Source organism: Prinia subflava, chromosome 3 (assembly GCF_021018805.1).
Source record: "Prinia subflava isolate CZ2003 ecotype Zambia chromosome 3, Cam_Psub_1.2, whole genome shotgun sequence".
Lineage (NCBI taxonomy): Eukaryota > Metazoa > Chordata > Aves > Passeriformes > Cisticolidae > Prinia > Prinia subflava.
Window position 1 is genome coordinate 94320692 of NC_086249.1, and position 27276 is coordinate 94347967.

General features: G+C 42.2%; 2 protein-coding genes across 11 annotated transcripts in view; one reads left to right on the forward strand and one right to left on the reverse strand.

Moving 5' to 3' along the window:
• Positions 1-6665, reverse strand: part of KLHL15 (kelch like family member 15) — a 28107-nt gene extending 21442 nt beyond the window's left edge. Inside the window, exons 1-4 of one of the 10 annotated variants that reach the window (XM_063392969.1) lie at positions 6257-6535; positions 5922-6002; positions 3824-3920; positions 2109-2217 (exon numbers count right to left, since the gene is read on the reverse strand). The gene's annotated coding sequence lies outside the window, so the exon portion shown is untranslated. The other 9 variants (XR_010079744.1, XM_063392971.1, XM_063392970.1 and 6 more) reach the window with 9 other exon arrangements.
• A 122-nt stretch (positions 6666-6787) lies between these two features.
• EIF2S3 (eukaryotic translation initiation factor 2 subunit gamma) lies at positions 6788-20788 on the forward strand. The gene is made up of 12 exons (XM_063392975.1): positions 6788-6859; positions 9045-9108; positions 9576-9703; positions 9819-9940; positions 10918-11012; positions 12209-12367; positions 13561-13695; positions 14609-14703; positions 15567-15711; positions 16130-16299; positions 17875-18047; positions 20047-20788. The coding sequence occupies exons 1-12, from the start codon at positions 6791-6793 to the stop codon at positions 20108-20110; spliced, it is 1419 nt and encodes a 472-aa protein (XP_063249045.1). The 5' UTR covers positions 6788-6790; the 3' UTR covers positions 20111-20788.
• Positions 20789-27276: the final 6488 nt, after the last annotated feature.

Consider the following 27276-nt stretch of genomic DNA (forward strand, 5'->3'; position numbering starts at 1 on the left):
CACCCAATCCATTTTGAGAATTCCAAAAGCACTGGATTACTTGAGAAGGGAGTTTAGGAGCTTACCAATCACCACCAGTCAGAGGAACCACACTGCCAGAACTCCAGAAATTAAAACTTGGCTACTCCTGAAAGCTGCTCACACTCCAGCTCTTGGGGGCACAGAGCCGACCAGGACAGCTCCTGGACAATCTCTGCCCATGTTGCTATCTGGGAGCAATCTGAATCAGCCCTTGGCAGCAGCAGAACTTTGTATCATTGTGGTCATTAGGGCTGTAGAAGCACCGGAACTCGTCACAACCAAATTTACAAAATTCAGCCTGGATCACGCCTCAGCTCAGTGTGGTTTTTCTTCACTCTAAGTGTGCCAGAACCTGTAACTGCATTTCACAGAAACTAAAATAGCTTGAACCATCTGTCTGAAAGGTCACTGCATCACAACATCTGTATACAAAAACCTGCTCCCAAACACTGAGCAAGCTCAGCTCAACGCTCCTCCAACCGCTGATACCAGAACAGGTAATAACTGATACCAGAACAGGTGCCCTGTACAAAACAGTTGATACATCCATAAAAATGAGAATTGTCTTTAACTGGAAATACCTGTATTACTAATACCTAAAAGTTACACGACGATAGTGTTGAAAACTACAGATTTGTCACTGCTCTCAAAGTGGACAGGACTGCTCTATCCTGAACGGTATCAGTCCTTACATATAAATATATATATATTTGTGTCTTATAGAATGATTCATTTTTTCAAATGTAAGAAAAAGGTATGAATAAAGCATGATTCTCTCACTGTGAAGATTTTTATTAAGAAAATTATAGTGTATTTATACATAAAAGTAGCAAGCTAAGTATCTGTTAGTGACAAAAATCCTGTATTTTTTGATTTATCACAAATTTTAGCATAGTAAGATGGAAATGAGCTATAAGTAGTATTTAAACTATATTAGTAAAATAATTTTAAATCTAAATTAGGATTGCTAAACTACCCCCTCCATTTGTCTTTTTTGTTATCTGTATTGCTATCTTAGTAAGTACTCCTAGCACGTTCTGAGAAAATGACATTTATGGTGCCCTTTAAGATACACAGGTTTTGACCTGACTGCCAAATGTCAAACTCACTTGTCAGAAACACAGAAATCTCAAACATTTAATTTCTACACGTATCCCCCAAACTGGCAGCTAGATGAACGAAAAAGGTCTGATGCCTCCAGTATGAGCTCAGTGGTTATCTGCTGTGCTCTGCTTGCTGAAAGGCAAATCAACACATGCAGATCCAAAGCAGCCACAGGGTATAATTAAGGAAAGTGAAAGGAGATGAGTGTCAGTGGGAAAGTTTATAGGACATGTGGTAGAAATTAAACACGTTTACTAGGTGATGGAAGGGGAAAGACAGGATGCTGGTGCATGGTGGTATGCTCAGGGGATCTGAATATGAACGGGGGCAATGGTGGTGCAAGAGCTGGGTTATTCTACAGGCAAGTTTACATAACAAGTCCACAGGAAGCCAGACTTTAGTAATTCTGTCCTTTTAACAAGTAGTAGCTTTATGATCCTCCTATTCCTCTTCTAAATGGGAGGGGAAAATCCAAACCTCAAACAATGAAAAGGCAAGAACTCAAAAATTTTAAGTGGCATTCCGGTATTCATCTAATAGATCCAAGCTCTAGTACCAACCCTGGGTAGCTCTACTCGTTCAGATCACCGATCTTTTTTTCACGATCAGCTCCGATTGGGCGGGGGGTGGGGGAAATGGCCATTATCGGGGCAGGAACTCGGATGACCTACTTCAGCCTGTCTGCTCTCACGCTGAGCCCCGCTGCGCTGCGAGCGGAGCCGGCAGGCCCGGGGTCCGCGACGCGCGGCCGCAGGAACCCCGAGGGCCCGCCCGGGCTGCGGCCGCCCCGGAGCCGCCAGGCGCTCGCCGCGCCCCCCCGGCGCGGCCGTGCCCGATCCCCGCTCCAGCCCGCCTGCTCCCCGCCTGCCGCCCGCGGGCACCCGGCCCGCCGCCCCCCAGCCCGGGGACGGGGATCCCTGAGGGCCAGGAGGGCGCCCGGGGCCCCCTCGCCGGCGGGAGGGCCCGAGGGATCCTTCACCCACCTCTCGGCAGCGGCGGCGCTGAGGACGCGGCTCCTCCCGCTGGCGCGGCGGAGGGGCCCTGGCTGCGCGTACCATACAGCCGGGGGCGGCGGAGGGAGGCGCCGGGGGGCTGCGGAGAGGGGCAATGGCTGAGGCGAAGCCGGGAGGAGGGGAAGGAGGCGGAGGAAGAAGGGGGGATCCTGGGCTCCCTCCTCCCCGCCGTCCGCGCTCGGGGGGAAGGTGGGAGGCGCCCCCGCCGCGCGGCGCGGGCACCGGCGCTCCCGGCCCGGCGCAGCCTCGCCCCCGGGGTCCCCGCCGCCCTCACGCTTGTTTACCTTCCGCGCCGCCCCGCGCGGCCGCGGGCGCCATGTTCCCCGGCAGCCCCGCGCGGGCCGTCACTTCCGCCGCACCTGAGGCCGCGCGGGCGGGCCCGGGGCAAGCGGCGGCGGCGGCAGCCCGGCACCGCCCCGGGCCGGCCCCGCTGCCAGCGCCCGCCCCGAGGAGCACGGCAGGAGAAAGCGGCACCGGGAAGCATCATCTGCGTCCGGTGCGCGAGGACGCGCATCCACACGCTTTCGGAGGGTCGGTGTTGCGCCGCTTTCTCCCGCCCCGCTGCCTCCAGGCTGCGGCCAATTTCTCCGAGGCTATGGCAGCTCCCAGTTTTCTCTGGCAGCTGCCCGGTGTAGCACTGCATCCCACCCCGGGCTGCAGCAGCCCCTGCTCGGTGGCGCTGAGCTCCTCCGCGGACACGGGCCAGGCGCAGGCTGCGGGCTGATCCCCGCTCCCTGCTTCCCGCAGGGAAACCGGGAACCGGAGCCCTCGGCAGCGAACAGACTGCACACGGACAGGGAGCACAGGCCTGAGCGGGGTGAGCACGGCTCTGCCTTAGTACAAACATCACCCTCTGCTTTTGCTGTTTTGCCTTTGCCTGGCAAACTCTAGTTTTATTGTAAGAGATAACTAACCTACGTGCACCTTTGGTTTACCACTACCACCCCCAAACCATTTGCTACCCTTCTATGTCACTCGCTGCTTTAAATAGCAGGCCACAGGCTGCCATACTCTCCCTGTTTACTGCTGTTCCCATCCCGTTCACAGCCTATTTTCAGTCTCTCATTACCACCCTCTCCAGATTCTTGATTTATAAAACAAGTGTACCTTCTCTATAGCTGCCACCCCCAAGCTGAATGTCTTTCCCACCTTTCCCAGCTTCACACAATGAACCAGCTATTCCATGCGGTGCTTCACAAAGACTTCCCAATGCTATTCTCACTCTGTTCAGCTGCCCACCCACTGCTACAATCAACCTCCCATTCACTCCTTCATCCCAATGGCCAGACCTCTCTCGGCTTTCCAACTCCTTACTATTCCATCTCATTCATTCATGCAGTAAATTTGCCCCATCTTCCCAGTCACTGTTTTAAAACCTGTTATTTGTGCGCTTATGGTGAAAAAAATGGCCTTTACAGAATGACCCTGCCAAGACAGCAGGTGTCCCTGCCACCTGTGTCTCAAAGGAGAGACATTCCCTCCCTTTTCCACAAGGTACATCTGCTGCTGCAGCAAGCAAGTACCCACCCATATCTAATGCTTCAACAAAGAAAAATGAGTAGGAACCAAGTTTCTCATATACAGAAATGACACAACCAAAACCTCATCCTTCTGCACCCCTCAGACTTTTGACCTTCACAGGTCAGTAAGGGTGGAAGAAGCTAAGCAAGATTTTAATGTTTTACCTGACTGTCATTTTGCTGTCTGCAGTTTGTGTCAAGCTGAGGCACAAGATGATCTTCAAGTCTCTCCTACACACTGTCACAGAAGAGGACCTCAAACCTAAAACAAAACAAAACCACAACAGCTTTGACATTTAAAACATCTCAACATTTAAAAGCACAAAACCCCCCTCCCATCTCCTTCTCCTTCACATTGAACAATTTGCTTCTACCAAAAAATCAGAATATGTTAATAATGTCTCAGTTCTAGTCTCCTAATTAAATTAAATAATTACATTTAGGCCTCTGACAATGACCACTGGTATCAACATTATCTTACTGAATATTAATTTAAATTGAGATTTGGGTTGACCTCTCTGATTTAGGCATCTATACAAAGTCAGTGGCTAAAGTAGATACCACTGGCTTAAATAAGATTATTGCAATGAATAAAATTCTGGATATAGTTTTTTGAGCTATATTACTGCTAGTTAAGATTGAATGCTAATATTTTTAAACTTTATTTATTCATACATACATGTACAATACACATACATTGACATATGACATAGTGTCAACTCCTAGAAATGTTCTTACCTATTTTAGTTGGGGTTGTTCAGCCTGGACAAGAGAAGGCTCTGAGGAAACCTTACAGAAGCTTTAAGTGCCTAAAGAGGGCCCAAAAGAAGGCTAGAACATGGACTTTTCACAAGGGCATGTAGTACCAGAACAAGGGGGAATGGCTTTAAACACAAAGAGGGCAAGTTTAGAGCAGGTGCTAGGAAGAAATTCTTTACTGTGAGGGTGGTGAGGCAGTGGCACAGGTTGCTCAGGGAAGCTGTGGATGCCTCATCTCTGGAGGTGTTCAAGACCAGGCTGGATGGGGCTCTGAGCAACCTGGGATAGTGAAAGGTGTTTCTGGCCACAGCAAGAAGATTTGAACTCAATGATCTTTGAGTCCCTTCTAACCTAAACCATTCTATGATCCTACAATAATTAGACATTTGCATACTTGAGACTTTTCTAGATTGTCTTTATACTACAAACATTCTCCAAGTAAATAGCAAAAGTACCTCCGAATATGTAAAATGTACGATCTCATTGTTAAAATAGAAGTAACAGTCTGTGTATTTTTTCACATTCCTGACAGGGTATTTGGCAAGGATTAGGTCCTTTTTAAAAGCTGTTTCAAATGCGACAAAAACAACTTCCATAATTTTACACTGCACTGCATTTACTGCATAATTTAAACAGCTAAGTAACTCCAGAGTCCAGTATTTTCAGTTCATTTTCATAAAAGAGGGATTATACATGCTTGAACATCAAGGCAACTACAACCAAGTATTGCATCATGTTCCCACTACACCTCGTGTATCTCAGTTGTTTTTCCCAGAAGTGAGGTATTTAATATAGAATTGAGAACACCATGTGGCCTGATAAAAGATTAGATATGAAAATTTATTTTCCAGACCAACGTACAACATGATTGGGTTGCATGACAAAATGCATTTGTCATTGGCAACACTGTCATAGATCCTGGAAGGTTTCTTACAATGTGTTTCTGTTAATTTCTTCAGCTCAAGAACACTGGCAATGTGTTTGCTCCAGGTATATCCAGCAGCACTCCCTGTTAGCTCTTGTGTCAGGAAAGCATGGAAATAGTAGCATTTGTGAAAGTGGCAGGTTACAACCATTGTTAAACCAGGCATACCAGTTTCACACGGCTTTCCATCATCATATTTCAGTCACGTGATTGTCTGGCCCAAACCTGCTTTTTTTGACCTGCAAAGCCAGGCAAAGTCTGAGAACAAACGTGTTTTCCAACAGACAAAGCCACTGCTGTTGGCACAACACGCACAGATTGAGGAAACTGGTTACCTGCACTGAAACCTGTTCCTCTGACCACGGAGGAAATACTATCAGCAACATCCTCATGCCTTTAAGAGGTTCCCATGAAGAAGTCAGCTTGATTTCCCACAGGAAAAGGTTGGGAGTTCGGCCTTTGCTCTCTGGCGAACCTCTGAACTTGCTCTCATCACTGGATTAGGGATTTTATTCAATTTTTAAAGCATTTATGTCATACCCAACTCCGGAAACAGCAAGCGTTTGGTGGGATTTTTACCTGTTCCGTACAAAATATTCAAGTTGTTCGTATGTTGGGGCTCTCACCTCCACATGGTCTGCTTAACAGTAAGCGCCCAGGCTATAAAAGACAGTAACAAGAAAAAAGGTTGAAATTAGAAAAATCTTCTCATGCCGATGGCCAGCAGAGATTACAGCACACGTACGGTGACACGTTGCTATTGAAGCACACGCCGCGGTCCATGTGCTCGTGTCAGTCCATACACCTCCCCCCCGGGGACTTTCTGCACCGCACCCCCTCGGCACCCCAAATAAACCCGCACAGCAACAAACCCCGAGCACGGCACGGCCTCCCGCCTGCGGTGTGTCTCTCACCGAGCCCGCTCCCCTTCCCGCAGCCCCGGCGCTGGCTCACACCCGCGCTGCACGGCGCCAGCGCGGCCCGTGCTGGGCTCCCGCCGCTCTGGCCGCGGTTCTCGGGGTGTCGGGCCCGGCGGGCTCCGGGCATCGGCCGAGCTGCGCGCTCCCGCGGGCGCGCCGTGCCCGCCCCGGGCTCTGCCCGCGCTCCCGCGCCCGTTACCCGCGGGCCGCGTTCCCGCCCCGTGCACGCGCACGCTCCCGCGCGCCGCGCGGTCCCGCCGCAGGCCCCGGTTGCATCACCCGGCGTGAGGGCGACCGGGGGCCCTTTACAGGGCTGCCCGGCGGCGCGCCTGACTCGTGGCCGCCCCGCCGCGGGGCCGACGGCCGCTCCCCGGCGCCGATCGCGGTTCTTCCTTGAGCTCGGTGTCCTCGCCCGGGCCGGCCGGTGCCGCGCCGTGGGCCGGAGGCTGCGGGCCGGCAGCGGCGGTGCCGAGAGGAGCCGGCGGTCAGGCGGCCGCGCGGGACTCCTCACTTCCTACTCGGGCCAAGATGGCGGGGGACGAGGCGGGAGTGACTCTGGGGCAGCCGCACCTCAGCCGGCAGGATCTCGGCACCTTGGTGAGCGCCGCCCGCGGGGCGCTCCGGAGCGAGATCGGGCCCTCGGGGCTCGGCGGGGGCGCCCCAGGAGCGGAGGAGCCGGGCGGGCTGGGCGCGCTGTTGTTGGTGGAGGGTGCGGCCCGAGGGGCTCCGAGCCTTCTGCTGGGCTCCACGCCTTGTGCCGGGCCCCGCCGCGGCCGATGCGTTCCGAGGGGGCGCAGGGGGCGGTGACGCCTCGGTAGCGCAGTGCAGCACGCTGGGGGCAGGGGGCTCGGGCCGAGGGCAGAGCGGCCGGCACGGAGCAGCTCCTGCCGGTCCTGGTGGGTGCGGGGCGCCCGGCGAGGCGCTTCGCCTCCTGATCGGAGCCAGGCTCAGCGGCTCCGTGTCCCGCCGGTGCGGCTGAAGCTTTCACAGCTCCCCAGTGGGTGCAGTTTGCCCTGTTCCGTGGTGTTAAAGACTCATCCCTTTCCGAAGCAGAACCATAAATTTGGGCTGTGTTTCTCTAGCAAGCTGGAGGGGTTGGCTACCAGCCCTGTCTTGGTTGGTTTGCCAAGAAAATTTTCTGGACTATCAACAACTACCGCGAAACACCAGTTCTGCCTAGAACTGGTTGCAGTGGTCTCCTGCTGTGGCAGCCTTGCCTCACTTCCTACACTTACACGCTAGTCTAAGTGTATGTGTAATGTAGATTTCAAATTCTAGTGTATAATAATGTACGTAGTCAAAAATCTTGTTGCTGTGTCCCCAGTGTTCAAACTGGGACAGCTTATTTGTCTTTACAGTAATAATGTTCGATGTTTCTTGGGCTTGAGCACAGGAGTTCCCCTGTGTTACGGCGAGCCTGCCGGTCATTTCAGATAGTTTCTTTATTTCTTGTCATTGTTGACCGTGGCATTTCCTAGCTGGAAAAGGCACAGATAGAGACTAGCTGGAAGGTCAGCAGGAATTATCTTTACGGCCTATTCTGCCGGCCCTTGAGTGCTTAGGGCTGAGTGGAGCTTCCTGCTGAGCAATCGCTTTATACCAGTCTTGAGGACAAAACTCCACGCGTGCCTGATTGTGTGCACCAGGAAGAATTCTCTTGGTGGCAGGAATTGCATCACGCAATGATTCTGGTCGGCCGGCCACATGGTGCCATCTGCAGGTGGCGTTCCCGCCGCTGGGAAGTCATTTTAAGTTCGATGTACGAGAAATATAAATTTAATTATGTGTCTTAGATGTTCAAAACTTGTTTTGTGTTGAAGATGAACATTTTATTTATGTCATACTTGAGAACAGAATGAGTGAGCTTACATTTTTACACAGATATGACAGAACATTTTGCACAGAACCTTCATGTAACACTGGAAACAATATGTTTGTATTATTTGTATCTTAAATTTTGTCCTGCACCGAGGACTCTTCTGGCATCATGAATCTTTGCTTGAACTGAGTGGCTCATCCATATGAATTCAAAGCAGGATGGATATTAGCTTTACAGAGGCTCATGTGGATTTCAACACTTGTCCATTATTTGGACAAACAGCTTTGAAAAATCTAAACAACTCTTTCAGAATTGTTTCTTTATCCCTATGGAGTGTATTTGTGAGGTTTTTGTTTTGCCAGTGCTACCAATAAGTTCACACAACAGACTATATAGGACAGCAGAATTTTTGTCTGGTACCTGAAGCAGCAATAACAGTATCTGAGGAAAAAAATAGCCATTAAAAAGAATAAAAAGCCATCTCTGAAATGCTAATGAAACCTCTGGAGCCACTGACTCAAAAGTATTAGTTGTAATTACATATTGGCTGTAATGGAATCTTACACCAATTAAACAACTGTTTATTGACAAAGCTTTGTTTTTAAAATATTAGTGTATTCATCGTGTAGACTGTTGAAAATGAATTTACCAGTTGTGTGTAATTTATGTTCAGGGCTAGGTAGGGGCTTGGGGTGTTTTGTTAGAAGCTTTTTTTGAGGTGTCTTGTTTTGTTTACTCCCATCTTCAGCACTTTGCAGCCAAGGTTTTGAATTGTAGCCTGATTCACAAGCAGGACTTGGTTCACTTTTGGTTGTATTTCACACACTTAAAAGACTGGAATGCACAAAATCTTAACTGGATTTTGCTGAACACAACTATCAGTTAATTTTCAAGTTTCTAAATTTTTAACTTTCTAAACATTTATATACAAGAAGAATAAATTCTGAAATCTCCCTTATACAGGATGTTACCAAGTTGACACCTCTTTCACCAGAAGTCATCAGCAGACAAGCAACAATTAATATAGGTAAAAACAAACTTATAAAAAGGAGGGGTGGGTTAAGGTGGCTCTTTTTGGTACTTGTGCAGTAGCAGAAGGTGCCTATATGGTAACCTTCAAGAAGATTGTACAGAAACAGTTACACAGTAGTTTTACAGACTTGTCAAGCCCTTTTGATTTGAAAAGTACTAATTTTACTTCAGGAACACATTTGAATGTTGTGGGAAATAGTTGCTAAAGCAAAATTTGTTTTACCTTAAAATGAAGCATTGAAATGAGTTTCATTAAAATGTAAAGATCTGTCCATTGGGAGCACAATTTCTGGTCTTGTTCGTTTAAACAAAAATGATTACAAATTCCATTTGTACTTATATATGTAGGTCCATATGGACTTACTGTCTGTGGAGAATTGGGGTAAATGTTCTTTGATTGTAGTGGAACATTGCACAAAATTAAGCTGTGGTTCATTGACAAACATTTCCTTTAAAACACAGGTACAATTGGTCATGTAGCCCATGGAAAGTCGACAGTAGTCAAAGCTATATCTGGAGTTCATACTGTCAGATTTAAAAATGAACTGGAAAGAAATATCACAATCAAGCTGGGTTATGCTAATGCAAAGGTGAGTCACAAGCGGTAAATGTAGCAGCTATATTGCTAATGTATTTTAGGGTGTAAGCTTACAGGTCACCAACCCTTGAGAAATTAAAGCTTTTTTCAATTTTAAAAAATCACAGATTTACAAGCTGGATGACCCAAGCTGCTCTCGACCAGAGTGTTACCGATCCTGTGGAAGTAGCACCCCAGATGAGTTCCCTACAGATATTCCTGGCACCAAAGGGAACTTTAAACTAGTCAGGTAACTGCTTTAAATGACTGGAATAAATTGTGTTCACTTCCCTTTGCATGAAAACAGGATTGAGCTGTGAGCTGAAGGGATTCTGGCAGACTTCACATTTTTAGATAAGTCACACCTGAGCTAAGGCACTGTGGTACAGCATGTCTGTGTCTGCTGTCTTCAGCTACTCACAGGACTTTGAAGTGAAATATTTCTGCTATTAATAAAAGTACATTTTAAACCAGCCAGATTGAGAACTAATGTGGACCTCACAAACGCATCTTTAAAATTCATTTTGGAAGGGTGATCTTTGTTAAACTTTTTTCCTCCTAAGAGCAGGGTTTTCAAAGTGTTTTAAATTTTTTGCATTCTTTATCCTACTGGTTATTTACTTGTAGATTTCTAACATCATCAGCAAAGCATCACATTAGTCCCTTGCTTTTTTGGTGGCCTGGCACTAAGAACAAGGATTCCTCACTAGATAGGTTCAGGAAAGAGTATAGGGAATCAGCTTATCTGGGTCTGCACAATAAAATCATATGGTTGGAAATGTAGCATCATGTCTGTAGGCCAATCTTTGAAGTGCAGTTATAACCATGTAATTAAATATGCATAATTTCTTAAAACTGAAGAATAGGAGAAGCCTTTTAAACGAGATAAGAGAGATCCTATGTGATGTGTTGGGGTTTGAGTTAGTGTTGGTGGGTTGGGTTGATTCCAGGCTTTCGTCCTGGTGCATTTAGCTCTAATCTAATTTACAAGTAAAATAGTGAAATATTAAAGAGGTACTTCATGTGGATATGTGGTATTAAATCTTAAAACTCAGAAAAAATATTCAGTAGCTGTTCAGTAGCATTTGTGTTCCTTTAGAACTTTTTTGAAAATACTATCATAAGGATACTTTTAACTTCTGTGTCTGCCTGATCACTGACATAAATCAGTCAGAGGAATTGTTGATAATGGGTTTTTTATTTCTCTTCCACCTTCTCCTGCCACAGGCATGTCTCTTTTGTGGATTGTCCTGGCCACGATATTTTGATGGCTACCATGTTGAACGGTGCGGCAGTGATGGACGCAGCTCTACTGTTGATAGGTAACAATTGCTACCCAAAAGCACAGCTCCATTCTGTGCTAGCATGAAGCAACTTTATATGGGCTTTAAAATCTCCTGGGATGTGGTGGGCAATGTGAACAAGTGAATGCTTTTGAGATGTGTTAAGGAAAAGAAAGTACTGCTCCAATGGCAGTGTGCTCTCACAGGCTGGCTTGTTTTAAACACAGCTATCCATACTAGTCTGGTGGCTGGCCCCATTGATAGAAGATAGGTAATATAAAACCTTGTAATGGTATAGTACTGTAAAATTTTTATCACTTTATGGGAACAGATTAGCTGCATTTTAAGTTTCTCTGAAGCTTCAGTTTCCTTTAAATATGCATGTAGTCTTTGCCATATAGCAGAGTTCAGCAGTACAAACGGTAAACCCAGATAAATTTAAGTACAGGAGATTTAATGTAATCCAGACAACTTTTGTTCTGTTTTGCAAGCAACAGAAAGTGAGTAAAACTGATTTTTCTATGTCTGTAGAACATTCTAGTGTTCTGTAGTGATACACAGCAATTATCTTACTTGATAAGATATGTCAACAATAGAAAAAAACAGCTTCAGATACTGTAATTTAAACTGTGAGATAGATGATGAGCTATCATTTCTTCTGCCTGTTTATCTCTAGAAAGTGTGATAGACCAAACTTCAGGCAAGATTTTGTCACCCTAATGGCACATCAGCCAACTTTGGCTTCTTAGCTGAAATCTAAACCATTCTGATAGCAGCTCTCTTCACATACTTGATAGAATTATAACAGAGTTTGGCGATCTCGGTATTTTTATGACTTTACTGATAAGAAAATGTTAAGATATTTCTTGAAAGGTAATTTGTCTGTTATGCTACAGTCAACACTGAGAAATCTGAAGAGCCAAAGGGTGGAGTATACCAAGTTAGGTGTTGGTATCTTTGGATATTTTAGATGGGTGTTCCTAGTGGGAGCAGGTAGAATGGGGGAACCTCTCTGGCAGCCTCTTCTCTGTCCTGCATTGTGTGGAGTCTACAGCCAGCTGCTGTAGGGGATAATAGGTGCTTACTGACTTGGTTGCTTCACAGATTACTGAGAAACAACTGTCTCTTTTGGGTTTTTTTTTAACATAGTGATAGTAGATGGAAGTAGATATCTTAACTGTAGGAATTTTGTCTATCTTTATAGTTCCTATATTCCAATCACTTCTTTCTTTCAGCTGGTAATGAGTCATGCCCTCAACCTCAGACCTCAGAACATCTAGCTGCTATAGAAATCATGAAACTGAAGCACATTTTGATTCTACAGAATAAGATTGACTTGGTGAAAGAGAGCCAGGCTAAAGAACAGTATGAACAGATCCTTGCATTTGTACAAGGTAAGTTTTCAAGAGCAGAAATCCAGTTAGTGGTGGGAATTCACCGTTGAGACATGGACATAGTGGTTTTCTGTGTGTTCATAGAAAAGCTTCTCTTAGACAGTGCTGGTGTACATGGTCTGTTAATGTGTAAATTAGACCCTGGGAGTTGTGCTTCGTGCCTGCTTCAGCCTGCTTGCATACAGTAATGTTATGGCTCTGGGTCAGAGCTCTAGATGTAAAACTAACATCAATGCCTCTTATGTAGCACCTTTCAGTGGATTTGTGATTTCTTCCTAGAGTGCTTCTTTGGTAGAGATTTCACTGTGATTTTATTGCAGTGCAGGAGAGAAGGAAGCTCTGCTTGTTAGGGACACCTTGTAGGTCTGAGTACATTATTTTTTTTTATCTTATGATGAAAGATTGCTCTTTCGTCTGTCTGTGTAAATCCAGTTTGGGCTGTGTTATCCTACTCTGTAAAGGTCTGCTCACCTTTATATTGCTTTGAGTTTTATCTTTCCCAGGAGCTTCCACTGTTTTCCCTGTTTATCTGCAGTAGGTGGGGTATGTGACAAACTGCTGAGCTAGATTGTCACCATCAGAAGTTGCCAATTGGTCTTTTTTTTTCTTCTTCTTCTTCTTCTTTTTTAAATTTTCAGTTCATAATTGTTGCTTTACAGAAGCTGTTCAAAACTCTGTCAGAGTGGCTTGATGTATACATTTGGAGTTTGAAAACTGGAGTTATCACAAGAAACATAATTAAAAATAATGATGTGTAACAAACCTGGATTACTAAATGCATTCTTCTGTAAAGTTGGGATTTTTCTAAAATATGTATTTGTATTGCAAAGTTTGAAAAGCATAAATCATTAAATTAACAGGAAATTTATTTTGTCAATGAAATCTGACTCTAAAATTAATACTGCTGTATCCAATACTGAGATACTGATCTCTCTCAGGAAATCTTAAAAATATTTCTGAGCACAATGTAGGAAGTGAATTTTCCCTTAGAGTGGAAGATTATCTTGGACACTTTCAGAATGTCTCAAAAGTAGGTGTGGCTGATGTGATTAAAATGTGAAGGGAAGGATAGATGCTCTGAGGTTGTTTTAGGAGATACACATAGAACATGCCATGAAATGAATCCGTATTTTCAACAAGGACAGAACACTTGGTCATATCAAGGCTTAATGTTGCACTTGATTCTGTTTTAGGTACAGTTGCAGAAGGAGCTCCAATAATTCCAATCTCAGCACAGCTGAAGTACAACATTGAGGTGGTTTGTGAGTACATAGTGAAGAAAATCCCAGTCCCTTTGCGAGACTTCACATCGGAACCAAGGCTCATTGGTAGGTGAATGCTCAGGCCTGGCTGTCTGTGGCCAAACATTATCTGAATGTGTTTACACTTAGAATAGCACATGCTGTGTGCCCTAAACAGAGGTGGGTTTAAAAGGAGTATTTAGGACACTCTTATTTTAAAGTTTGCATCTCTTCTGAGAGCTGTATTGTTTGTTCACTGTTAATTGCTGTTGGTTTTGTGTATATTCTGTGCATATGGCCGCACTAAAATGCAATGAACATGAGAAATTTGTATCCTAAAAACATCCCTGTAGTCACTATGAATTCAGTTTTGATTTTACAGAATACTGCAAACTGATGAATTTGATAATTAAGTTATTTAGATGGAAATCTTTTGGGTAGCTGGGTTAAATCTTTTGTGTTAGTCTCTTGTTTGCTGGTTATAATTGTCAAAGTTTCAGGTCTTGTCCAGCATACTGTGAAATGCAGTTCCTACCAGGAATTCATTTGCTTGCCTTTTTTTTCAAATAATCCAAGGGAATTCTACATTGCATAAATGCACAAGAATTGACCATGTTACATCAAAGTTACAGTGTTCAACTATGAGTACATTAAAACAAAGAATCTAGTATTCACCATTAATGTTGTGGATATTGAAGGGATTTTGTAAAATGGTTGATCATTGGGGTTTCTTTTAGCTCTTTAAGTTACTTTCTGCTATGCAGAAAAAGTCTTATGAAACACTGGTATATGTGAGCAGTTCAAATGGTTTTGAGAATAAAATTAACTCTCTTCCTAAAAACAGGGAATAAAATATTGATTGTTCTACTTCTGTAATATTTATAAATATGTGTATCCTTTCATAAGAATAGAGAAGCAGTCAAAGTTACTAAAGAAAGACATTGTTGATTGAAAAAATCTGATAGTAAATATAAACCCGGTTATGATTTCTTCTTTTCAGTAATTAGATCTTTTGATGTCAACAAGCCTGGCTGTGAAGTTGATGACCTTAAGGGAGGTGTTGCTGGTGGCAGTATTCTAAAAGGTGTTTTGAAGGTAACCATTCTCCTTCTTGACTGAAATTTGTAATGACAAATCTATCTATAGAATTGATTTTTTTAATTAGTACAGTCACATGACACTTATCCTTCCTCTCTGTAGTTCATTTTCACTTTACAGTTTTAAAATACCAGAACAAGAAGCACTGGTTTTAATTTTTTAAATATATTATTGTAGTCTTAACTTCTGCTAGTAATGATAACAGATTTAATCCCTCACAAAAATGGAAGGAGCTGTTTTTTTCCCTGTCCTACTACTTCCACTTGCTGAATTATTGTGGGGAAGAGGAGAGCTAAAAAACTTTAAAAGCACCTTGGAAGTGTGTATGGATTCTCACAGGTCCCACTTCCCCATTTAAGTGTTCTGTATATTTTGATTTTTTTTACTTTCCTTGCTTGCCAGCAATAGACAGAAATTTTAAACTATTGCTTTGCTAGGCTGGAGAGCAAACTATGTCTTGGAACATTGATACAGCTTGTACTTTCTCTGGTTTGCAGTGTATTGATGTCAATCAGTTACACTGATTGAATTAACTCAATTTTTCTCAGTGCTGAAATATTTCTAAATTAAATACAGTGTTTAAAAATTAAACTGAAATTTAGTTGTTGCTGGATTGCTGATAAAGATCCTTTGCTGAAGCAGTTTTACAGATTGTGTTGAAAAGAAAATCAGTTGTTACATTTGCTGTAAGTGTTGTTCAATTTGCAGCAAACGGTGCAACAGAAATCCTACAAGTTCTACAGCAGCCCAGAACCAAGGGCTGTATAAACAGTAGATCTTGGGGTGTGTAAGTCTGTGAGTAGTCAGCTTTGTGTTCCTGTGAAATAACCACTTAAACACTTTCTCACCTTGGTCATTAGGTCGGCCAGGAAATTGAGGTGCGGCCTGGTATTGTGTCCAAGGACAGCGAAGGCAAACTCATGTGCAAGCCAATCTTTTCCAAAATTGTGTCACTCTTTGCTGAACACAACGATCTACAGTATGCTGCTCCAGGAGGCCTTATAGGTAGGAATGTTCTCTTAAGAAAAGATTATTTTCTTCATGCTCATTGAAAGCACTCGGTTTTATTCAACAGTGAATTTCAGTGTAATTAGCAAAAATACCATGAGCAATTTCAGATAACTTGTATATGTGGAGACAGAGTGGTAGTGAGAAATGGATATTTAAGACTTAAATAATTTTCCTGAATGTCACTGGCCAATGCAGATCAGCTTGCACTGTTAATTGTACCAGTTTTAACAGCAGACTATTTCTTCATCTGTTTAGACAGGGCTCACAGTCTTGCTGACATTCTGAAAGTGCTGTCCGGGTAATAGGGAATTCCCATCCATCCTCCATGGGTTTAGATCACTGAATATTTTAGCACATAAAAATGGCAGCTGCTTTTCAGTGGCTCCTTCTGACTGCCCCTGCTGTGTTGTAGGTGTTGGCACTAAGATTGATCCCACTTTGTGCCGGGCTGACCGCATGGTGGGCCAGGTTCTGGGTGCAGTCGGGGCCCTGCCAGAAATATTTACAGAGCTGGAAATTTCCTACTTCTTGCTGAGACGACTCTTGGGTGTGCGCACTGAGGGGGACAAGAAAGCTGCAAAGGTCTGTGCCCCTTCTTTTCTTTCTCCTGATTTCACTTCCTGTGCTAATTGTCCTTAATGAATATGTTTCTTTGATAACGTGGAAATTCTGTCTTAGTGTTGATACAAGCTTGTCAGAAAACTTACCTGTTGGTTAATACTGTAGAATGGTTTTCAGAGGAGCAGAAATTCATATCAGTAGTTTAAAGTAGCATAAAATATTTGTGTGTCGTATTATGTATTTTTCTAAACATGTTGGTAGTTTTTTTCTTTTGCTATCGTCCTATTCATTGGTGCAATAATTAGTTCTACAGCGGTACTGATCTACTTCCTACTGACATGCTTTTTGTATGAAGAATTCATACTGAAGAGTTTTTTTTAAGTTTAAGTATTTTTGGAATACTCTGGTTGAAAAAAAACTGAACTTGAGGCACAACACAAACTTGTGTAACATGATCTGTTTTACACAAATCAACTAAAAGATCATCATTTCCCCATTAGCATTTAAATCTATAAATTGCTTCATACAACAGTGAGTAAAGTGCTGCAGCACTCTCATATCGTGTGAAATTAATTTTTGGGGGGTTTTTTTATGTAGGCATGTATTTACACCATCATAGTAAATAATCTGTATGACATTAGTTTGTAACAATATCTCTGTTTGTGTTTTTAATACGTTATATTTAATCATCAATATAGTTTATAGAAAATGTAGATAAATCCCAAGAAAGTACATCATACCAGGAACTTCAGAACTACATGTACATCTGTACTGGTTTGAAAGCAAAACCAGTGAGACTCCAAGTCAGAAATACAATTTAATAGAGAGAGAACAAACAACAAGAAAAATAAAAATAAAATAAAATAAGATAAACGCAATACTACAAACGACCACTGACAGAGTCAGAATGCAAACCTGACACCCTGTTGGTCAGGGTGTTGGAAGCAGCCCACAGTAAGTCCTCCTGGAGTGACAGATGTGGCTCCACTGAAGCAGAGATGATCCTCAAGAAAGGGTCCAGTCATCCTCTGGGATTCCAGTGGAAACAGGCTCCCTTGGTGTTTAGGATTGCAGGTTTTATTCTGGTGGAGAGGCTTTGGCTCCTCCCACTGGGTGGAGCATCCCACAATGGGATGAGGTGATGTTATCAGTCATGTGAGAGGCCTTAAATGGCCCATTCACAGGGGATGTCCCTCGGAGGAGGATGGTGGAGGAAGAGATAAGAAGGCACTGCCTTATCTGCTGTTATCAGGTGTCCCATTAACAGAAGGCATCCGCCCTCTTCCCCCCCTAGAGTTACAAGAGATAAAGAGCAATATCTCCCAACCGACTTCAACAGATGAAAATAGAATACACATACATTTTTGGTTACATTTTTCAACCCAAGACAACATCTTTATGTATTTGTCCTTTTGCATATGAAACTTTTATCTACTGACACTGCTGCCCGTAGTTTGTGTGTGAATATTTATGGTATTTCTCAGCTGTATCTTTTTTTTGTGGCAAGAAGGTAACAGAAGATACTTGGCACTGTCTGTGCTATTTGTTCTTTAGTACTAAAGCTGATGTTTCAGAGTTTTTTATGTCTGTCTTCAGGTGCAAAAATTATCCAAGAATGAAGTTCTAATGGTAAACATAGGATCCTTGTCTACTGGAGGGAGAGTCAGTGCTGTAAAGGCTGATTTGGGGAAGATTGTGCTGACTAACCCTGTATGCACAGAAGTGGGAGAAAAAATTGCTCTGAGTCGAAGAGTTGAGAAACACTGGCGGTAAGTTGGTGCAAAATTGGTAGAGTACATTGTTTACAAAAAAACACATGGATCTGGTTTTGTACCAGAATAGGTAAGAGTATGTCTTCTTTAAAAATTCTTCTGGATTCTTCTAACATTGGCACCATAGTTTTGGAATACTTAATTTCATTGCTATCTCTTTTCTAAACAAACACTATGATCAGGAGGGTACCTGTTAGTTAACAGACAGGGAAACAACCTGAGGTTTGTGTTTGTTGCCCACACTGCCAAGCTGTAAATTGAGCTCAGCAGGGAATCTTGGCAGAGGGTTTGGGAAGTTCTCATAATGTCAAATAGCCACCTTTATGCACACCTCAGTGGTTTCTTACCTGTGGAGCTGCATGTGATTTCTAGTGCAACCTGCAGGTAACAGCAGGGGAATAGAGATGGGGTCTTTGAGTGTTTCATGTACTAAGCACAGAGGAAAGTATCAACTGGATTGACCCATTCAGATTACAAATACAAAATGTCTGACTGCACAGAAGCATCTGGAGGCTGAAAATGATGACTAGAATTGGGTGGTGATTCATTTTATCACAGTGCCAGACTCTCTGTAGGTGATTACACATACTGTACCTGTCACGTGTTTCATAAGACTGGATTGATAAGAACGTAAGAGTATTTAGATTTGTTGGCTCTGCACAGCCCTTGTAGTATGAGAGTGTGCAGCCATTTTTACAAGAACTCTACTGTATGGAAAGGAACCAAGCTTTAAATATCCATGGATGAAATTGAGTAAGGTAAAGCAGAAGGAAGAGGAGGAACTATATTAAAAATTATGCTTTTTTTATTCTTTTTTTAAGCTGTAGACTGATTGCCTGTGCAAATTGTAATGTGTCATTTGTTGCTTTTGTAGATTCCTTCCCAGTTAAAAAAACTTGACCAAATTTTGCCCAAAAGCCCACTTGTCTCTAGATTATGAGATGGGCAAATAGTGGCAGCCTGCTATAAAGATAGTTACTGACATGTTGATTCCTATGCTGTATTAAAAGGATAATGTGAAGAAACTGAAAGTTGAGAAAAGAGAAAGAAGGCAAACTGGGAAAACCACTGTAATAAAATCTAATTGGGGTAAAGATAATATACAGTTGGTACTGTGAAAAGGAACTAGCAGCCTGAGACAATGGAGTACTGAAAATACAGAAGTTCATAAAGCAAGACTAAAAAGAGGTATAAAATAAAAAGGAAATACACAGAGGCAGAGAGAGAGGTTAAACACCAAATGGGATGCACCAGTGATTCCAAGGAATTCAAAGATGGTGGAGTTATGACCTGTGGGTATGGTACCAAAAAGTGGGAAGTGCTGCTCTGATAAACTTCAGTTCCTTTCCTGGTGTCCCAAGATAGGATTTACTGCTTAGCAAGGTAAATTGAGATGCAGGTGTGGTTTCTCACCAGAAGTTGGAAAGGTTTTGAACCCAGTCTTACTAATAATATGAAATACCTGCTGACTGTGGAAATGGATGTATTCTGAATTTCTGTTTACAGACATATTTTTCTGAGGCAATAGTGGCCTATAGAAAGGGTCTTCATTTTCTTGAATACAAGTAGCAGCACTTCCAAGAGCTGAGTTAGCATCACAGGCTACCTGCTCATTGAGAGTTACAGCTGTTTGTAATCTTACTGAATTTTCATTGCTTTGAAAGTAATGCAACACTTCAGGCACAGGTGAGAGATCAAGCTGTGAATAGATTTACCATCCAACAGTACAACATAAGTTACAGTATTTTCACATTTTCAGCTTCTGTTCAGGAGTGCACCCTTAGCTGGTTACAGATGTCATCTGTCCTTCGCCCTTTTCTATTCTGTGTTTCCACTAAGCAGGTTTGGTTCTTGTAGAATGTTTTGGGTGGGAGACAAGTGTAGAAAATTCAAAATGTAAGAACTGAAGGCATAAGAAGGACAGAAGAATGTTGACTTCTACAGGATATTTCTGACTACTAATAAAAGTAATATAAACCTTTTTTTTTTTTTTCAGTTTAATTGGTTGGGGTCAGATCAGAAGAGGAGTGACAATCAAGCCAACTGTTGATGATGACTGAAGAACAAAAGAGTGCTTCATTTTTAAAGATGAAGTGCCTATTTCTATTTTGGAGGGGGTGTATTTTCACAGTGGAATTGGAAGCTGTGCAAACAGTATCTTCGAGTTGTATGGCTGTCCTCGTGCATTTTATTGAATTTTACCCTCTTACTAAAATACTAGTCACTATCACCATTAAAAGTGTAAAAGAATTGGCATAGAAGTGGGTTTCATTATCCACGTTTTAGTAGAAATTGATTGTACATGTCTCATGGCATGTCTAATTTATGTTACTTTGTGTTTCAGACATATCTGTTTAATACCAGTCAAACCAGCCCCAGTGTAACACACAAACCGTAAATCTGGTATTGAAATAAAATATTGCTTATTTTCATTAATTCAAACAGTTTTTCTGAGTAAAAAAAGACTGCAGTGATTGTTCAAGAATTAAAAGCAAGCAACCGAACTCTTCTTGGAAGACTAGTACCTTTTCTGCACAATTTGTTTTGTTTAGACAACTGTTACCAACAAAAAACTTTATTCCTTTGTTTCTATGGTTCTGATTTTAGGATTCTAAAGTATTACACTTTGTAATTAGGATGGCAATATTGACTGACTTGAATTTGTCATTTCTGATATTACTACAAGTTTTCTTAAATCCCCAAAGAAAAACCACAAGTAAACTGGATCTGAACTAGCAGTATACTGAGTTTTGCCTATTTTAGTATGGATCTATGAAAATATCATTAATTGGAATGTAACTTTGTCATCGTGGAACTCTGGGGGGGTGACCTGTTCTTTATACAGTAGGAGTAAATGACTTCAAAATTATGTTGAGTAAATATAAAATATTGGGAAGAGGCTGTAGAAAGGAATGATTTGGGGTGGGGGCAGAGTGGTGGTGGTGGAAATGTGAATAGGATGAAGAAAAAAGGTGTTAAACCACTTCTGTTTAGCTACTCTGAATCACATGCCTCAGGATAAAACATAACGTAATAAACTTACTGTAGGGTGCTAATACTTTAATCTATTTAGATTTCACTTCTTCATTTGTACTAATATACATAGTTCTAGCTGGTTTATATACTATTTTAGCAAGTCGTGCTACTTTAAATATTTTGGTACAAAGTACTGTGTGTTTTCAAAGCTTGGTTTTGGTTTTATTCAATATCTTCAAGGGCTTTCTAAAGGTAAATATGATTTCACTCATCAAATTGGACTTTGATGAAACAGCTCGCATTTTGTTCCTGATTTTGCACTGTATTGTGTTCCTTTATTCTGTCTACATTCCTGTACTCAGTTTTTCCATTTGTGAAGTACTACCTCACATGGTGTTGAGAGTAAAGACATTAATTTTTGAATAGTGCTTTTCCATTTTAAAAGCGAGAGTCAGCTGCAGTTCTCTCTGACTCTTCAGACACTTGACCAGTCTTAAATGTGTCTGTTTCAAGGATTGCATCTTCCATGCTTTGGCACCTCCTTTCTGTAACTCAATTCTAGGAACTTGGATAAACTTAAGCCTTGCCTAGTCTGGTGGCATGAGGGTGAGCATAAAGGAGAATGGAAGCTACAGCAGAGTGCTTGGCACTGTCTAAATTCAGCCCCAGGGTGAAATGTAGTGCAGGGTCCTTTACCAGGGCACTGCACCTGTGGGGCTAATGAAACACATGTGGAAAAGCCGCTGGGAAACTGGTTAAGCACCCACAGACATTTTTAGACATTCAGATATTTTAGAGATTGTCTCTCTTGATCTGCAATTCAAAGAACACCAGCGCCATAATCTTGCCAAAATTGTGCATCTAACTGCTTTCCCAGTGGCTTTTCCAGGCAGGGTGAGGCTTTCATAAGGATTACTTTTATCTACACTCTGCTGTATATCCTGTCACACCAGGATGAGGGCCTGGGGGGCTGATCACATACAGAGTTCTTTTTCTGCCACCACTATGTTAAATTTCCTGTAATGGAAAGCTTTGAGTGCTGACATGAGTGATGAGTAATGGGATTCTGAGATCCATGGACCATGTCTCTGCAGCGTTGGGGAGCCACGTGTGAACAGTGGAAGTGCAAATCCGTTGTGTGCTGCTGTGTCCCGCCCCCTCCTCAGTCACTGAGCTGTGAGGCTGAGATGCTGCATGACAAGGGAAAGCAATATCATGTACAGCTAAGGAAGCTGAAAATTATTTTGATTTTCTTGGCCAGGATGGAAATAGTGACATACGCATTGTGAGCTTTCTCACTTTACCAAGGATGTGCTTCAGTGATTTTATTTTTTTTTAATCTTTTTTAGGTCGTATTTAGCTACCTGAACAGAGGTGTGAATTTGCATTTCAAATAGGTTGGGTACACAAATACATAGATATCTTGTGCAGTCGTACAGTTGAAGTGTTGTGTCAGTAGTTATTTCTGAGACTTCAGCATGTATTTGGGAAATGCCATTTCCAGCCAAATACCAGATTTTGTTCTGAAAGGGCGAAGAAAAAACTTTCAGTTTGCACCTTTGCCGATTTGGTTTTAGTATACACGAAATCCAAAAACATTTTTAAATTATGTTTTTATCGCATTCGTTCTGTAGCACTTTAAAAAGTGCTTTCTTTCTAGCTCACAGAAAGGTTTCCTGCTGGTTTTTCATCCTGAGTCATGTGGATGAGCGTCCAGCCTGCCTGCAGGAAAGGTTTAAACTCCTGTCCCGGCCCCGTTTCCCATCAGTGCTCTGCCAGTGCAAAGTCCCAGCTCGGCCGCCCGTGCCGTTCCGGGTCATTTCGTGTGCCGGGCTGGGGTTAAACATTGCTCGAGTTTCAGCCGCTGCCCTCCCGTGACCGCCGCCCGACGCCCCGGCGGCCCCGGCTGGCGGCTCCCAGCTCCGCCCCTGCTGGCCGTGCCCACGGACACCCACAACATCACCAGACCCTGCGGACACCGCCCCTTAGGCATCAGTTCTTCCACTGACACCATTCTTTTGGCACAGTTGGCGAAATGGCTGATGTTCACTTACCATAGTGCTAAAATTACCGATGTGCTCTGGCTTCGTGTTGCTGCTTTTGTTTCTGTAAAGCTCATTGAAGGTTCCACACACTTCCAGTCCATCCTAGTGGTATAATAAAAGTCCATGTTTCATACTTTTCCAGACTAAAAACCCAGCTAGAATAACCATTTTTACAGAAATTGTGGTTTATGGTGAATAACATAGAAGCTGTAACAGTCAAATACTGTGTAAGTGATACAAATATGTAAATAAATTCTCCCTGAAAGGCTTAAAAACCAACCAAACAAGTCTCCTAACATGGGCACTAAATATGCAATGAGGAAAGAACAAATTAGCAAGAGAATTTTGGTACCAAGGAAGAGACATTTTGTTCAAGGAATTAGCTCAAATATTTAAATAAATACATATTCTTCAATGTCTTTTATAAAACAAGGAACTGGAACACTGTACTCAAACACAGATAAAAATTGTTGAAATATTTTAGTTGAAGTAATGTTAATATATGTAATGTTTACTTGTGTTGAGGAAGGCTTCATTAAGAAATTGTAAGCTATGCATTTCTAAAACACAAACTTTTTAGTTTAAGCAGTTTCTTCCCAAAGTCTAGTATACTTTTTTGAATAATTCTGTATAGTTGGGGGAAAAATAAATCAAGATTCCCTTAATTACGTCTCATGTTACACAATCCTAAGGATTCAACTGAATCACGGCACCAGCTCTCCTTTTTTGCCTCTGTGTGGGCATTTGTAAAGAAATCCAACATACTAGACTGGATTCATTATAATTTAGAAAGCCCCTTCCCCTGCCAAACATTCCACTTTTCTATGTTTAGTTATTTTCATTTATTTGGTGTTCAATGAAGACCTGAAAAGTGTTTTCTCCTGCAAATGCGCCTTAAGGTTCTCTGAACTCATTTCTCTTCCTGGTTTTGCTTAATCATCAATTTGATTAGGTAATCTATTATGTATCTCCAAATACTTCATTTGTAACATCATCCTAACTACCACACAAGAGTTAAGTCTCAGCTTTTGCAAGTTTTCATTAAATCAGTTTTTTAAACCTTGGTGATTAGCACTGGGCATACAGAAATAAAATAATTTTTTGTACTTTTTCTTGGCTACAGCCAAAATGCTGTTGATAACAAAATTTAGCAACAATTATTTTCATTTCTTTAATTGTCTCCCATTTGTTGTGTTGTCAGTAATTGTATACAACTTAATCCTTTAAAAGTCTAACATGGAGTCATACTTCACAGCAGAAAGAGGTATGGGCGTCTAATCAGTCCTTCCACAGCAGTCACAAGCATTCACATTTTCTCCGTATGGTTTTGGTTCCTTGCCTCCTGCCTCCTTGTCTGTTAGCGCGTGTCAAGCACAGCCCTGTAAACCACGCACTTGTGTGCTACAGGCACACAAATTGCCCTGTTAACACTGCTGCACAATTGTGCACTTGAAGGTGAGCTTGTGCTTTAAGTGTTTTAGAAACTCTGATCTTAAATTACTTCCATTTTTCTGAAAGCTTAATTCCTCCTTTAAATTCCTTGCTAATTCACATCGTTGCTGTTCTGCCAGCCTGTGTGTTCATGCTGGGAATTTCTTTTTGCAGTTAAAACCTGGTATTTTGTCTTTGAAAGCATTTTGAGCCTTATGAGAAGGTGTCTGTTTTGACACATAACGTCACAGGAAGGCAGACTCCCGGTGTGTTCCAGAGCAACCTGGTTGCTTTATAGACTGGAGAAAGCTGCTCCAGGCAGAAGCTGATCACCAGCTCCCATCCATTCAAGGGGAGTACAATTAATGTAGCTACGGAAGTTTTGCTGGAAAGAGACCAAATAACACAGCTTTGAACTGACAAACATTAAAAATCAGTGTTATCCCATTGAAGTCTCCCCAAAAAAGTTGCTCCCTCAGTGGAATGGTTTGGTTTGTAACGTCCTGCTCTCTTGTTAAACAATTTACTAAGAGAAAACAGGGAGAGGCTGTTTCTATTTCAAAATACAGTGCTTATATAGTCACCAAAGCAGATAACCCTCGAGGCCATCTACAACTCTATCAGTCAAGAAAAGGAATCTTTACACTTTGAATCTTCTCTACCTTTTGTTTTTCAAGATCCATCAGTGCTGACTTCTAACAATATATCAGGTTGAACATTTACCGGTCCTTTACCTTTGCTACATGGACTCACCAACAACTCTAGGCCTCATCTTTGATTCATGGACAAATAAGGCAAAGGAAATGTGAGCTTACAGAATTATGGAGGAAATACTGAAATTTTTTACGTCCACCCCCTTCCTCGCCCCCACAACCATTGAGAGCTCAAACTAAGAGATGTTATTTGAAATTGTAGAATAAATAATTAACTGTCCTACCTAATTAAAAATTCCTCTAAGCTTGCACAGCACTTAATCAGGAAGCACCAGAAATAAAATTGCCTGTGAAAGCCTTCCTTTAACAACTAAGTACAACTAATTATTAAGAAGTCTACTGAATATTTGTAAACCAAGACATGTCAAGAGATTTTAATGCAGACAAATAACTTACCAGTTCTCCACAGGATGCAAGGGACTCCTGCTCAACACAAGGACCACCCTGATGTTTAAAAGTAAGATCTGTATTCAACTTTTTTTTAATTTAGCTTTTCAATTAAAGAAAAAAAAAAGCCAACAACAACAAAACCTCCAAAACTCTTCTCTTACTTTCCCCTTTTCTTCTTTCCTTTTGTTTTCTTTTCTTTCCTTTTCTTTCTTTCTTCTTTTTCTTTCCTTTTCCTTTTTCTCTTTCTTCTTTTTCTGTTTCTTCTTCTTTTTCTTTTCTCTACAGGGCAAATAATCTGCATTTTGATTGAGGCAGCTGAAAAAACTGTATCTGGAGTCTTCACAAAAAATTCAGTTTGAGTCCAACACCCCTTAGGGAAAATTTCAGACTTGTGAAAGCTGGCAAAGTTTTACGAGCAACTGAAAACCTGTGTAATGCAAAATGTCAGACAGCTTCAAAGTAAGTGACACTATGCTGCACATTGCTGGTATTTTAAAGTAGAGAGGTTATCTGAGATATACGCAGTGGCAGAGATTTCAAACTGGCCTTGCAACATTTTCCCTGATTTAAACATTTTAGGTCAGTTCCAACCTACTGACTTTGTATAACTGAAAGAGAAAAGACATAGACTGAATATCTGGACTCTCTTCTGTTCCTTTTCTACAACTATCTTGTGTGGCACAGCACAGAAAGGCCAAACACGAGAGCCTTGCATTCCTCTTCTGGGTCCCAACACCATGGGATTCTTTACAATGGATATGGTTCTCTAAGATACATGATAATATTGGAATAAAAAGCATGTCAGTCAGTCATCAGCCTGGTATAGCTGAACACATTTTTTTAATACTCTTTTTTTATAAGTAGAACAATTAGAAAGTTTAAGTTTAAATACAGTTTTCAGACCCCAAGCAACAAATAAGATTCTCTGATCATGTTTCACTGTTCGGTTTGTGTATTTCCCACTCTTTTGCTATCCAATATTCCAGCCTTATCATGAAGAAATTTCTGCAAATGAACATTGCCATACTTGTTTCAGATATTCCTCCAATGCCTTATTTTTCAGATTTTACACAGATCACAGCAATGTCTATGTTGAGGCTTGGAAAATTACATTTTATAATGCCATGAAACCCTTCTTTGAAAGATTTTTTTCCTTTATTTAATGAGCATTTTTAACATCAGTTTCTTCAAAAGAATTCTGTATACTAACACACAATTGTAAAGATCAATCTTTGTTTCATTACTTCATTCATGCAGTCAGTTTTCTTATCAAAGGAAGTATTTCTTACAGTTTCATTCTTCTTTCTCTGCCCTCAAGCCTTTGCCCCTCAAGCACTGAGTCTGCCTGTATGCAGGGGCAGTTCAGTGCACATCCCAGCTCTGGCTGTCTAAATTCACCCTAAACTGGAGACAAGTGCATGTGGCACTTTTGTCTGTAAGCATCCTGGGCTGAAGCGAGTTGGTGGCTTTGTGTGGGTGTGCAGCGTTGACTGTAATGTGCCTGCCTCAGTGGGCAGCCATTTGTTCTGACAGACATCAGGCCAGATGCCACCCAAAACACAGCACTGTGACAGCCTGGGCCCCTTCCAAAGCCTTGCTTCCCAGAAACTGTGTGAAGCTCCCTGCCAACACCAAGCCAGGTCTTTCTTCAGCTCTCTCAGGGAGCACCCT